At 39.6% G+C, this 15,009-nt stretch overlaps 1 protein-coding gene across 16 annotated transcripts in view; it reads right to left on the reverse strand.

Annotated features, from left to right (window-relative positions):
* Nucleotides 1–15,009, reverse strand: part of UNC79 (unc-79 homolog, NALCN channel complex subunit) — a 261,471-nt gene that overhangs the window by 40,732 nt on the left and 205,730 nt on the right. For all 16 annotated transcript variants that reach the window (XM_074393444.1, XM_074393429.1, XM_074393440.1 and 13 more), the window contains 6 exons: nt 14,234–14,272; nt 9,888–10,000; nt 9,717–9,802; nt 8,417–8,590; nt 4,884–4,952; nt 1,529–1,639 (listed from right to left, as the gene is read on the reverse strand). In XM_074393444.1, the coding sequence (XP_074249545.1) occupies nt 1,529–1,639; nt 4,884–4,952; nt 8,417–8,590; nt 9,717–9,802; nt 9,888–10,000; nt 14,234–14,272 (592 nt within the window). The remainder of the gene's footprint in view (nt 1–1,528; nt 1,640–4,883; nt 4,953–8,416; nt 8,591–9,716; nt 9,803–9,887; nt 10,001–14,233; nt 14,273–15,009) is intronic.

Consider the following 15,009-nt stretch of genomic DNA (forward strand, 5'->3'; position numbering starts at 1 on the left):
TGAAGAAATCAAATGGTTTCTAGAAATAGAAAATCTTTTTGGTGCTGAAAAGATCTACTTTTTTAAGTGAAAAAGAAGAAAGAAGTTATCTTTCAAGAAGATTCTAAAAGAAGAAAAAAAGTGCTGACCATCTTGGTAGTTAGAAAACATATTGCTCCAGGCACAGTAATAAATAGTTTCTAATCAGAAAAAAAACCAAAGAAAAGATTACCATGGAACACTTAACATGGCAGAACGGACACAAGTTAGTAAGAAAAGGAACAAGAATGCTTTAAATAGAATGAAAGCCTTAGTATAAAATTATATTTTTATGAGGAAAATAAAGGGCTTATAGAAACGGACAACATGAATAAGAGACATTCTGAATGTTCAAGAGAGAACAACAGAAACAGAGACCCATTGAAAACAAACTTGGAAGATTTAGAAATTGAAAGGGTAACATCTGTACATTGTTCTTAAGGACAGAAATGCTCCCAATTTACCCCGCCTTCTGCTTTTCCATTAGGACAGCATCTAGCAGCTCCCCAAGGCTGCTACTGCCACTGGGCCAGCAGTACTTTTCCACTTTCTCAGTAGTGGGCCAGGGGAGCTACAGATAATGCAGTAGAGAAACCATTATTAAGGCAAGATGACAAAAGGTGAGATTCCAATCTCAGAGGCCGAGAACTCAGACCTGGAGACAGACAAATGACGCGAATTAAGGAGCCCTTCAAAGGCTTTTACAAATGACAAGCTGGTATTTTTCTATTTTGGGTATAAAAATAAACAAAACAGAAATCCCTATCTCCATAGAGCTTCCATTCTAGTAGGGGATAACAGACAATAAACCCAACAAATCAATAAACTATATACCATATGGAGAAAAATAAAGCAAGAAAGGTGAACTTGAAAAGGACCTTAAGGCATCATGTCAACCATTGGCTCTTTTTATTCAAAAATACCACTTCTGTTCTAACCACATGACCGTCAGTTCTCCAAATATGCATATGTGCATATTTTAGACTGTGTATGTGTGTGTGTGTGTGTGTGTGTGTGTGTGTGTGTGTGTGTATGTGGGTTTAAAGCGTTTCCTGGCCGGGCGCGGTGGCTCAAGCCTGTAATCCCAGCACTTTGGGAGGCCGAGGCGGGTGGATCACGAGGTCGAAAGATCGAGACCAACCTGGTCAACATGGTGAAACCCCGTCTCTACTAAAAATACAAAAAATTAGCTGGGCATCATTAAGCATGCCTATAATCCCAGCTACTCAGGAGGCTGAGGTAGGAGAATTGCCTGAACCCAGGAGGCGGAGGTTGCGGTGAGCCGAGATCGCGCCATTGCACTCCAGCCTGGGTAATAAGAGCGAGACTCCGTCTCAAAAAAAAAAAAAAAAGTGTTTCCTTACCATAATATTTATTAGACCTCAATAGAATTATTCATTTTTAACTATATAGAAGCAACTGACCTAAAAGGGACTTGACACTGACTCAAAAGGATATATTTCTGCCAGTTTTCAGTTTCACAGGAACACACACATGGAAGCTTGCTTACCTTAGTGAAAGCCCGGTAACATAAGCCACACAGCTCCACCAGGTAGGCCAGAGTGAAGACAGCATTCTGAATTACAAAGCTGAGCAGTTTTGAAAACGGTTCCAACAAACTCTGCAATGAGATTGGGGCCAAATAAAGTCAATTGCTGATCACTTCATTAAAAAAAAAAAAGTATTAAAGTCTTATGATACTTTAACTAATGGAATAACTTTTTATTAATTTAAAAATCTGTTACCAGGTGGCTCCTGTAGCAACCCCGTTGGTCTAATAAAAACAGAACTGCACCTTCAGTCAAGGACTCAAAGAACAGGATCAAATCATTTCATTGTTTTCCATGTGGCATCATTTATAAACTTACCTAACTACAACCCTGTCTTCATGTCCACCCTAAGCAATCAAGAGTGTGAGGTTTGCAATAGGATCTTCCACTTTATTTTCAGAACATTTAAGTGTTTATGAGTTCATCGTATTCAGATCTGGAAGCCTGTCTTCTGGGTTAAGTAGCGCAAACCATCCTTGCGTGTAAGTACTAAAGTACTATAACTTAGATAAAATTCATCACAACCCAGCCTGCTGCCAATGTTTATCAGGAAGGCATAGTCTGTTTCAGTTTCTCCCCCTGAATCCTACCCACAAAGGGTCAGTTTTAGTTCTATATGCTTTCTTAAGTCATTTAGAAACATTTATGGAGTACTTATTGAGTGTCAGATGGATGCTTTCGCATAGTTTATCTTATTCAAATTTCTCATAACTATCCCAGGAGACAGTGTGTTATAATATAGGTAATGACACAAGCACTAAATTCTGACACAAGGCATTTCACACTCTAGCTTACTGTGACCTTGAATAAGTGATTTAATCTGTTGGGATCTTGGTTTTCTCCTCTGTAAAACAGGGATAATAATGGCTTCCACCTCATTAGGGTGTAAATTATGAGAATTCAAAGAGGTAATACGTGTAAAGCACTTGGTACCAGTAAGCTCACCATCAGTGTTAGCTATGATCTTCATCATTAACCTTCTTAAGCTTTAGTATCTGTTCCTACTCTGCAGCTTAGGCAGTTAAGTAGACAAGCAATCTGCCTAAGGCCATACAGGTATGAAGTAGAATTCAAAGCCAAGTTCTAGGGCAATTTTCCAGAGGTAGAATTGTTCTGCAGAGAAGATAGGATTTTAACTGGACTCCAAAACACTTCCGCACCATGATTTCCAGTACTTCTCATCATCTACAGTGCTTGCTGTCTGGTTTTCAAAAGTAATACATGTTTGATGTCAAACTCAAGATACGTAGGAAAGGACGGATGAGGAAATAAAAATCATCCAGAGTCCTATTGCCTCATGATTACATTTTGATACTCAGTGGAAATATTACACATATACAATCCTATATTTTGTTTTTTATTAACTTAATATAAGAAATTTCCAGTGCCATTTAATTCTTCATAATCATCTATTTTAATGGCCACAAAGCCACATTTTACTATAAATTATACCCCAATAAATATATTTTACATGAAATTAGCATTTGTATTTTCTTCCTTGAATAGATTCCCAGAAACAGAATGACTAAATCAAAGGATATGAGCATATTCGGGGTTCTTTTTTCTTATTGATATGAAAATGAATGTACTCTGTGTTAGTTGCCCTTGAAGATAGGAATTCTGTTTTTACTTAATTTTATTCCCCACAGAAATCTATGTGATGCTTCCCATATAGAATACCTTAAAGAAACTCACAGAAATAGTCCTAATGATTCAGTATTCTTTGCTCCATATAAATGTTATTGCCTTGAGGTCAGGTGTGGTGGCTCATGCCTGTAATCTCAGCACTTTGGGAGGCCAAGGTAGGTGGATCACTTGAGGTCAGGAGTTCAAAATCAGCCTGGCCAACATGGTGAAACCCCAGCTCTTCTAAAAATACAAAAATCAGCCAGGCATTGCGGCACATGCCTGTAGTCTCAACCGCTTGGAAGGCTAAGGCAGGGAGAATTGCTTGAACCTGGGAGGCGGAAGCTGCAGTAAGCCAAGATGACGCCACTGCACTCCAGCCCGGGCAACAGAGCAAGACTCCATCTAAAAAAAAAAAAAAAAAATATATATATATATATATATATATATATGCTATTATCTTGAAACACTGACAATAGATGAATGGAATGGGAATGTCTCATGTTCCACATAATGTTATCTTTATTGGTCAAAAAGAGAAGCCTGAATTCAAGCCTATCTAGAAGAGTAGCATAATTATGGGGCAATATGGCCCCAAAGGACCTATGTCCAAGTCTCAAATCTTCTACTAACCAGTTGTGTGATCCTGGTCAAGACACTTCATCTCTCTGAGCCTATTTCCTCATCTGTAAATGAGCAGACTGAACCCAGTGATATCTTTGTAACTTTCTAGCATAAACCATGAATCTATGAAAGCACAGTCAAGTTAAACAGTTGCAGGATACATGCATCATTGGTATATTAAACAATAATTACAAGTTATAGCAATGCAAACTATTGCACCACTGCATAGAATGCAGCCTGGAAATAGAGCTTGGAAGACAAAAGTGAATGACACATGGTGCAGAACTTCTTGAAGCTTGTGGTCTCCTTGGGACCACGTCAGGACAATTTAAGTGTTACTACAGAGAGCTCTATCAAACACCATGGGAACGGATACAGGAGAAAGTTGCTACAGATAATATCAACATCTTTTTTCATTAAATGGAACCTTGAAGAACGAGAAGGAGTTCACCACACCAACAAGGCCATAAAGCATTTCAGGCAAAGGAAATGGCCTAAGCAAAGGCAAGGAAGTATTACATGAAATCAGATTATATATCTGAAGCATTAAGCACAATGTCTGCCACATGAGAACAAACAGCGACTGTTGTTTCAATGATGATGATAATGCTGATTCTGAAAGTGATCAGGAGGAATGGATGAATGAGACATGTAGCCAAAGATTACATTGGAAAGGTAGGCTGGCGAGTTATGAAGTAACACATTAGATGCCACATTAAGGAATCTGGGCATCATCCTGAAAGAAATGAGGCATTGTCAGAGATTTTAAAGCAAGGAACCAACACAGTAAGATCCTGTCTAGAAGGACCACCTAGTTAGTAGTATGGGGGGGTGGATTGGTGGGCATGGCCCAGGGCTAGCCGGACCAATAACAAACCATGACCTTGTGAGGTATTAGACAGAGCTCTTTACACAAGGCAGTGACCCAGCATGAGGAGAGAGAAGGAGGCTGAAAGAGCAACATTCAGTATGCAATAACTGTCTTCAGTATTGCTACAAGCCTATCTCTTTAGGTTAAAAAATAACTGACTAACCAATTGTTTATGTTTTTCTGAACATACATACCCTTGTAGCATTGGTAGAGGGGATCTTCAAGAGGCAAATCATAATTCTCAAACTGGAATCTAAAGAACACTGTGAATAAATACGAAAAAAAGTAAAGATCAGTTTTCACCTTAATATGCCTTTTGCTTCAAATATGCCCTGAACACATTTATTTTAGCAAAAGGAAAAATCTGAAATATGACTGCTTCTCTGCAGTTTCCCATGCCGTAATATCTTTGTTAAAAAAAAATCATTCTCATGTTAAAACAATTTTAATTAAACAATTGTACAATGTTAAATAATTAAACGCAGCTCCTAAACTATTTTCAAATATATAGCCCTAAAAATTAATGAGACAGACGGTTGAATAGAGAGATGGGTGGGTGGGTGGATGGATGGATGGGTGGATGGTGGATGGATGGATACACAATGAACAGAAATTGTTGGGTAGATATTAAATGTATCTAACTCTAAAGAGATACACCTATTTGTTAAAGGCCATTTTAGGGGAAAAAAAATTCTTAGATCTATTTGCAAAACCCAGTAATCCATGTAAGAACCAGTTTCAACTGCCCTTTCTCTGCTATGAAGTGACATGACAGAAACCTGAGAAAATGCAGTAAAATTTCTACAAAAGAAAATCATGCCTTACCTATCCATTCAAGTTCTATATTGACAAGATTCAACATGAAAATGTACTTTTTAAAATTGAGTTTACTAGGATTGGGGGAAGATGTTACAGCAAGAATAAACAATGATGTGATTTAACCGTATAAACAGATCACAATAGCAGGCTATAGTTAAATTTCTGCAGCTGCATACATATACATTAACCTCTTCAAGATGGTACAAACTAAGCCAGGGGTTTTCCAAGTGGAATCCCAGAACCAGCAGCTAGAAATGTGCTAGAACGCAAATCCTCAAGCCCCACACCTCCTGAATCAGAAACTCCCAAATCAGGCCCAGTAAGCTGTGTTTCAGCAAGTCCTGCATGGACACTGATGCACACTGACGCCTGAGATCTGCTTCTATAAACTGATGAAAACAAACAATAGGTTTCAGTGGCTTATTATTTTCCCCAGAGATTAAAAACAAAGACAGAAGATGATCAGAGGCAATGCCCAGATCTGCCCTAGCAGGGCAAATTCTTACACAGATTCTGAAAGTATTTCACAAGTGCTTTCTACGGTAACCACTGGGGTCTATTTAACCTGCTCAATACTCATCGGAGTTGATGTGACATTTACATTACTTTAAACCAAAGGCTGAAAACTGGCTGCTCATCAGGCCCCCACAGTGATTTAAAAATCAGAAAATGTCATCTTGTGAAAAAAAGGGAAGACAGATAACCTGGGGCCTGCGTTCTTACAGAACAACAATCAGCAGGTGTGAGTAGCCACTGACTTCGTAGAAGGACTGGCACATTCTAGTTCCCAAGGGTCTCAATTCTGCTTATTATCTTATCTCCTTTATTAATCCTGCAGGCAGGGTCCTATGGGCAGGGCTGATTGTCACAAATTAGGCATGCCACTTGTTTACAGCTGGCAACACTTGTCACTCTTCTGTGCTCAAGTGAAATCTTCTGACAGTCACATCAGCACACAGGCATTTAAATTTGCCATACCTCATACCATCCCTTCTCTTAGCATGTGCGGCTCTTTAGCAGTGAAGCCCTGATTGGTTCTCGGGTCCTAGGAGGTTCCATGTGCTTAAAATTTGTGCACTCAGTTTCCTATGTGTCAATGTACAGTAGCTATACAGATACACAGTTTCAAAGTACTGACCCTCCTTGCTTGGATTTATTCAGCTACTCCAGATCTGTGGGCAAACAAGGATCATAGACTGTAAGAGGTGGTAAAGATCCCTCCTCTGCACTCCTGCTTCTCACTGTAACTCCAAGCACAAAGGGGCACATGCTGGGCTAAGAGTCCCTGAATTATACCATGTAGACCTATTAGTAGTATCTGCCCCTTTGGAAAAACGTATTCTCGCAGGTGGTTAATCTTTATCAAGTATCTTACGTACACATAATACTCATTGTAGAAGTGGAGCTACTAATATGTACCTTCACTTGTAAGATCAACAAGTGATTATTTTGTTTTTCTATCAGAATCTTTTTTATTTTTATTTTATTTTATATTTTTGAGACAAAGTCTCACTCTATCGCCCAGGCTGGAGTACAGTGGCACAAACATGGCTCACTACAACCTCAAATTCCCAGGCTCAAGCAATCTTCCCACCTCAGCCAAGTAGCTGGGACAACAGGTGCATACCATCATGCCTGGCTAATTTTTAAATATTCTCTATTTGTTTACTTATTTTTGAGACAGAGTCTCTCTCTGTCACCCAGGATAGAGTACAGTGGTGCAATCATGACTCACTGCAGCCTCAACCTCCTGGGCTCAAGCAATGAGCCCACCTCATCCTCTCAAGTAGCTGGGACTACAGGTGCCACCAGGCCCAGCTATTTTTTTTTTAAGCAACAGAGTCTCACTATAATGCCTAGGCTGTGGTTTTTAAAATCTTTCATACAGATGACGTCTCGCCATGCTCCCCAGACTGGTCTCAAACTTCTGGGTTCAAGCGATCCTCCCATCTCTGCCTCTCAAAGTGTTGGGATTACAGGCGTGAGGCGCTATGCCCTGACTGATCCATTTTGTTGCCAGTTAAGTGCTTCTGCAATCTGCACAGAGAAAGCACAAAAAACCTCATGGTGCAGGTCAGGTCCAAAGCCAGCAATGCCACTGCCAGCCACTTCCCCATACCCTGCTCTAGAGACATGAATGCCTTCAACTCAGCCTGTCATAGAAGAGCAAAAAGAGTCTGTTAATGAAACAGACACTGGACTGTGAGTCAGAAAACCTCTGTTCTGATCTTCACATTGCCACCACTGCATTGCTTCCAGAAGCTACACTACCTCTCTGAATTTGTAGAATTCATTTCGAAAATGAGGGCATTGGAAAGGATGATCTTTTTAGGTTTCTTCCAGCTCTAACAGTATTGGCTTCTTAATTGCATTTACTGGGCTCCTGTTTTCGAAGATCCTTGGGCCACTAGATTTCCAGGCAGGTAATCGTGTGTATATTCTTGGGGATGGTATGGTATAGAGGGTAACAGTCAAGCAGAAATAGCATCATTCACAAACACAGCAATCACTTCCCTTTAGATAATTCTCTAAAATTGAAACGTTATATGTCTGGGCTGCTTTTGGACAAAACTATTTATTTACTTACTTATTTAATATCTACCAGAGAAAAATAGCTGGATAAACACCATCTACTACTGTCTTTCTGTTTTGTTTTGTTTTTTATCAACTGGAAACATGCATATTCATAATCAGCAAGCAAAATGCTCACTCTGCATTCCTGTCATTCCCTAAGAGACAACAGAACAACCCAAATAAGCCTCCTTACTCGTGGCTGACGGGGGTTTCTCATTGTCCTTTGCGATACATTAAATCACCCAAGACTCGGCTGCTTCTGTTGTTCTCTGTAAATAAACGGTCTGAAAATGGTAAGAAATTAATTGAAAATGAAATCTTTGGCTCAGCTTACCTTCAGAGGTAAAACACAAGGCAGCTTGGCAAAAAATGTTTGAAACTGGTTGCTGATTGTTGTCCAGAGGCTACTGGGAGAATCCATAGGCAAAGCTTCCATGAAGGTTGCAATGTTTTCCAAACAGCGTATCATAGCACCCCCTGCTGGTAAATTCTTTTTGTTATTTAGACCCTAAAAACACAAAAGCATAGGCAATCAACTGCTGAAACAGCACGGGAATGCATAGCGCTATTTGGTGAAGGTCAGTTTAAAAGTCATGTCTTCAGGCTATAAACGTGTTCAGTGCCTGCTACATAGGCCAATCCCTGCGATAGACTGGAGGAATATCAAGAAAAATTGACAAGTTCAGACAAACTTAAGGGGGAAAATTGGTGAGAGGTGAAATGTGAGCAAGAAATAGGAAACAGCTTCCAAGGCGTTCCATTGTGGTTCGGTGCTAAGAAAACAATAAATGAAGCTCACTGGAAATAATCCCCAGCACAAAGACTGAGCATAAAATTACAAGAGCAGCAGCTTTCTTTCTAACAGTGAGCATCGCCCACAAGCAAACCGTGAGCGCTGACCTGCAGCAGTGCTGAGACTTGAACCCATGTCTCTTGATCCAGTGCCCATAGCTCCACCCACCACTCTGCCCTTGGAAAACTGGGTTGTTCTGTGGAGACAAGGTCACGACTTAGCTGGGAGTGTGGAGAAGCTTTCAAGGAAGAGTAAATCCATGCAAAGCAGAAATGTCTAACTGACACTTTTCTATGCAATTCTATTTCTTAATTAACTTTATAAAATTTAAATTATTTTAAATTTTAGCATTTTATATTATTTTTCTTTTGAGTTGGGGTCTCTTTCTATTGCCCAAATTGGAGCATAGTGTAGCGATCATAGCTCACTGCAGCTCCCAACTCCTGAGTTCAAGTGATCCTCCCTTCTCAGTCTCCTAAGTAGCTAGGACTACAGGCATGTGCCACCACCCCGGCTAATATTTTTTATTTTTATTTTGTAGAAATGGGGGTCTTGCTATGTTGCACAGGCTGGTCTTGAGCTCCTGGCCTCAAGTAATCCTCCTGCCTCAGCCTCCCAAAGTGCTGGGATTATAGGCATAAGCCACTGCACTCAGCCCTTAGCATTTAAAATTTTTAATATATATTTTCAATTCAAAAATTTTAGATTTCATTTTTAAATTAAATCATTGAAATCCTTTCTCAACAGTACCCTGTGGCATGACTCAAAGAAACACAACCCACAGTTGTGCTGGGGCTTAGAGTTTCAGCTGGGGCTTAGGGTGTCACTAAAGGAAACCCACCTCCAGGAGCTGACTGAGGGCTGCGATGGAGCTCAGCTCATTGAAGTCCATCAGAGATGAGGCTAAGGTCCGTAAAAAAGTCCCATCTGGAAAGTCAACAATCAGATTTAGTGTTTGAGCATCTGGGACGAGTGAAATTTGTGGCATCTGGATCCTCAAAGGATGAGTTACCTTTGATGGTGCTTTGGAACAGCTGTGGGAAGATGCCATTGGGGGCCAGCTGATGGAAGAGGCAGCGCAAGAACTGCTTGGCCACCCCTGCTGCATTGCCAGGAACCATCATGCTGGAGTGGAACAGGGGGAGAAAAGGCAAGAGGTCATGGGCCAGGGAGGATGTGTTTATAGGTATTCACTTAGAATTCAAACATCTGCACACCATTCCTCTTAGGAGATATCTCACTGTCATGTTCATCAGTGAAATGAAATATTCTACTCAAAGCTAATCCCTGTTAACAATAACTTTTTAGAGAGAACCATGAAATGCCAGAGTAGTCCCAGACATGTTCCAGGTCCCATAATGTACTCATGAAGGTTATAAGGCCCAGAGAGAAGCAGTAACATACAAAGGTCACATGGTCGCAGTCCTTCTGCATAGAGAAATGCAAGTTAAAACTATAATGAAATACCCATTACACACCCACCAGAATGACTAAAATTAAAAAGATCAACAATGCTAAAGTTGGGCAAGAATATGAAACAACCAGAAGTCTCATCCATTGATGGTGGTAATATAAAATGGCATAACCACTTTAAGAGAAGTTCCAGTAGTTTCTTATAAAATTAAACATATACCTATCCTGTAACCCAACAATATCATCCCTAGATATCTTATCCAAAAGAAATAAAAACACTTGTTTTAAAAAGGGCTTTCATAAGAATGCTGACAATAGCTCTGCTTTTAAAAGCCCCAAACAAAAACAACCTAGAAGTCCTTCAATAAGAAAATTAAAAAACAAACTATGGGATACAATTCAGCCTTGAAAAGGAAACAACTCCCAATAAAAACAACAACATGGATAAATCTCAAAAACATCATGCTGAATAAAAGAAGTTAGACACAAAAGAGCAGACAATAGGATTCCATTGATGGGGAGTCTAGAAGGGGCAAAATTAATCCATGTGGAAAAAATACCACAACAGTGTTTGCCTCTATGGAAGTAGAGATTCTCTGGAAAGGTTCATGAGAAAACTTTCTGGGAATAACAGTAATGTTCTAAATCTTGACAGCGGTTTGGATTACACAGTTATGTGCATTTGACAAAACTCAAGAAATGAACACTTAAGATTTGTGTACTTCCTTGTATGTCAATTTTACAAAAGAAACAACCATAGTCAACATACCATATGGTGAGTATAGTTAACAACAATGTATTATATACTTAAAATTTGCTGAGAGAGTAGATTTCAAATGTTCTCACCAAAATAAAAAGGTAACTATGTGAGGTGATGACTATGTTAATTAGCTTGGCTGTGGTAATCATTTCACAATGTACACATCTATCAAAACATCACATTTATGCCTTAAATATATATAATTTTTATTTCTCAATTATACCTTAATAAAGCTGGAGGAAAAAAGAAACAGTGATATAAAAAATTGAAACTGAGTTAAGGCTAACTTTGCAGAAGTATGTAGGGGAAAATATATTCTAATATCTGAAATTTACTCTGAAGTACATCTAAGAAATGATGGATAGATAAATGGTTGGATAAATGATAAAGAAAATAAAATATTTGTTTTAAAATCTAGGTGATAGGTATATGAATGTTCACTGTATAATTCTTTCAACTTTGCAGTATATTTAAAATCTTTCTTTTAAAAAGTTAAGAAACAAAGTTTTTTAAAAAGCCATTCATTGAATAGAGCATAAGAAAGAAAAACAAACATCCCTAAAGCCATAAGCTATAGAAATTCAATGTCAACAATAATATCATCTTATGTTTGTAAGACCTGTTACAGTTACACTATCATATACACTCTATCATTTGGACATATGTGCCACAGAAAACACTCCTGAGGCACAAGAAGGCATAGATTAGTATCTCTCTTTTACAGATGAGGAAACTAAGGCAGAGAGATCAGTGCGGCCAAAGTCACAGACAGCATCTGTTCCTGCCCTCCTCTGGTTCTTCCTCCCCAATGCAGTCAAAGTAGCCTTTCTATGTGCTACACACACACACACACACACACACACACACACAGGCACACACATGCACGCACACACCTTGCTGCTTACAAATCCTTCACTGGCTTCCCACTGCTGCTAGAAGGAAGTCCAAAATATTTACTGTGGTTTATAAGTCATGCACAAGCTGGCAGTCAGACTCAGCAAGCTCTTGCATCTCTGTGCTGTGGTTATACTGGCTTTTTCATAGTTCCTCCTACACACTGCTTTTACCATGCCCTTTCCATAACTATGTGCATATTAAGTTAAACTCATTTTTCCATATCTTAGTTTAAATATCACTTCTTAAGGGAAGCCCTTCCTTCCTTCTCCCCTCCTCTACCACTATCAAGACCAGACTGGGACCACCTGTTACACCCACTCACACCATCAGCTCTCATCCAGGCTTGCTCATCTCAGCAAATGCCATGCCCGCCCACCCAGTTGTTTAGATCAAAACCTGGGAGTCATCCTTGCCTCCTCATTTTCTCTTACACCCAACATCCAATTTAGCAGCAAATTCTATTGGCTCTACTTTCAAAATATTTCCTAAGTATATCCTTAATGTGACTACCTCTCACCACCTTAGACCAAGCCACTAACGTCTCACCTGCACCACTAACACGGTCATCAAACTGGTCCCCTGCTTAACTTTTTACCCTCTCCCCATAACCTATTTTCAACACAGAAGCCAGAGGGATCCTTTAAAATTTTTTTTCCTTAAAAAAGAACACTTAACATGAGAAGTATCCTCTTAACGAATGTTTGTGTACAATACATTACTGTTGACTGTAGGTGGAATGCTATACAGCAGATCTTCAGAGCTCATTCATCCAGCTTGACTAAAACTTCATGCCCCTTGATTGGTAACTAGAGAGTGATCCTTCAAAGCAGTTGATAGGGTTTGGTTGTGTCCCCAAGTAAATCTCACCTTGAATTGTAGTACCCATAATTCCCACATGTTGTGGGAGAGACCCAGCAGGAGATAACTGAATCATAGGGGCAGTCGTTCACTATTGTGGTAGTGAACAGGTTTCATAAGATCTGATGGTTTTATAAACAGGAGTTCCCCTGCACAAGCCCTCTCTTTGCTGGCTGCCATGTAAGACGTCCCTTTGCTCTTCCATCATCTTCCACCATGACTGTGAGGCCTCCCAGGCCATGTGGAGCTGTGAGTCCATTAAACCTTTCTTTTATACATGACCCAGTCTCAGGTATGTCTTTATCAGCAGTGTGAAAATGGACTAATACAGCAGGTTAAAGCACATCACCCCACACTCCAGTGGCTCCCTGCTGCATGCTTAAAATGACCTGCAGGGCTCTACTTGGCCTGGCCCCCACTGCCTCTGCCCTCTCATCTCCTGCCACTCTTTTTCACACTCAATCTGCGCCAGCCACATTAGTTTGTTTTCCAAATATATGAGGTGTTTTCCCAACTTAGAGACTTCATATTTGCTGCTCCCTCTGCCTGGAATGTTCTTTCTATAAATTACTGCATGGATCACTCTCTCACTTTATTCAGGCTTTGTTCAAATATTACCTCCTCAAAAAGGCTGTCCTTGACTATTATATCTAAAATACCAATTCCATGCATTCTCTATCTCCTGGACTTACTTGATTAATTTTCAGAGCATTTAGCACTAAATGATATTAAAGTACAGAGTCAGTTTTCCTGCTGGTTAATTTGCTTGTTTTCTCCCTCATCAAGTAAAATGTAAGTTCCATGAGAGCCAGGAATTTGATGTTTTGTTACCACTATAACATCAGTAACTAGTAGTCACTCCATGAATACCTATTGAATGAATTACTGTTACATAAGTATCTCTGTACTTTTTCTTCATAGCACTTAGCACAGTTTACAATTATGAATTGTACAAATATTTTATTCACATTGGCTTCATGGATAGACTATAAGTCCCATGAGGGCAGGAATCATGTCAGTTTTGCCCCCAGTGAAGCCCTAAGTATCTAGCACAGGGTGGGCTTAAAAGTATTTGTTGGCTGAAATGAGTGAGTGAGTGAATGAATGAGTGAATGAATAAATGAAGGCAAGAACAGAAAATGAACAACTAGAGCTCTCTGGAGCTACAACTGGAGCCTAACAATACTCCTTCTGTGGTGCACAAACTGGCATTTTATTTTTTATTTTTTTATTAAGACAGGGTCTTGCTATGTTGCCCAGGCTGGTCTCGAACTCCTGGGCTTGAGTGATCCTCCCACCTCAGCTTCCCAAAGTGCTGGGATTACAGACATGAGCCACTGCACCCAGCCCCACACTGGTGTTTTAGAAACGCGATGGACATGCACAGAGGAGAAAAGAAAGTGAGAGCTGGGCTCACTTTAGGGCCTTACCTTTCTGCTTGATTAGAAAAGGTAGTACTGGATGCCAATCTAGGAAATAAAGTAAAGAGAGTCACACAAATATCTTAGATTTTCGTGATGAGATGCATTAGTAACGTGGAAGGAGGACCTGTTGTATTTCCGATTTAGATGGGGAGACATGTATAATGTTGACAGTTCCCTTGACAGAGGACAGAGGACCCACTCAGTGGTCAGTCTCTAGAGTTAAACTTGACCCAGTCCTTGAGATCTGCTATGTCAGGTTAGACATTTTCATGGAGAGATTTGCAGAAAGTTGGTTTTCTACAGAATGTTCCTGCAGCCAGGTCATACAGTGATCAGAACAACATTGGACCCAGTCCCTCTCCATATTAACTCAACTCAAAATTCATTTCTTTGTATATAACCTCTGAGACCTAACTATACACAAATCACAAATGATAAAAGCCTCCATAAGATAGTAAAATAGATAACAGGAATATTTGTCAGCTGTTGGGTTGAAATGAGAAGAGAAACATTACATTAAGAAGAGAAATGTATTGGTTAAGTAAACAATATACAGCATGTAATTTCCAAAAGAGTATAATTATTTGGTTCTGTATGTGTGGAAATATTCTATATACTATCCTATGGAAAGAGAATGGACTATACTGGCGGGTTTAGAAGAACATGTCTGGATGAGTAAGATATTGAAGAAACAGAAAAGGAGAATGTTGCAAATTTATTTACTTTATTAAGACTACATGTGTAAGAGTGAGCTGAGCCAAGAATCCACTTGGAGAGGAATC

Source organism: Saimiri boliviensis, chromosome 2, assembly GCF_048565385.1.
Source record: "Saimiri boliviensis isolate mSaiBol1 chromosome 2, mSaiBol1.pri, whole genome shotgun sequence".
Classification (NCBI taxonomy): Eukaryota; Metazoa; Chordata; class Mammalia; order Primates; family Cebidae; genus Saimiri; species Saimiri boliviensis.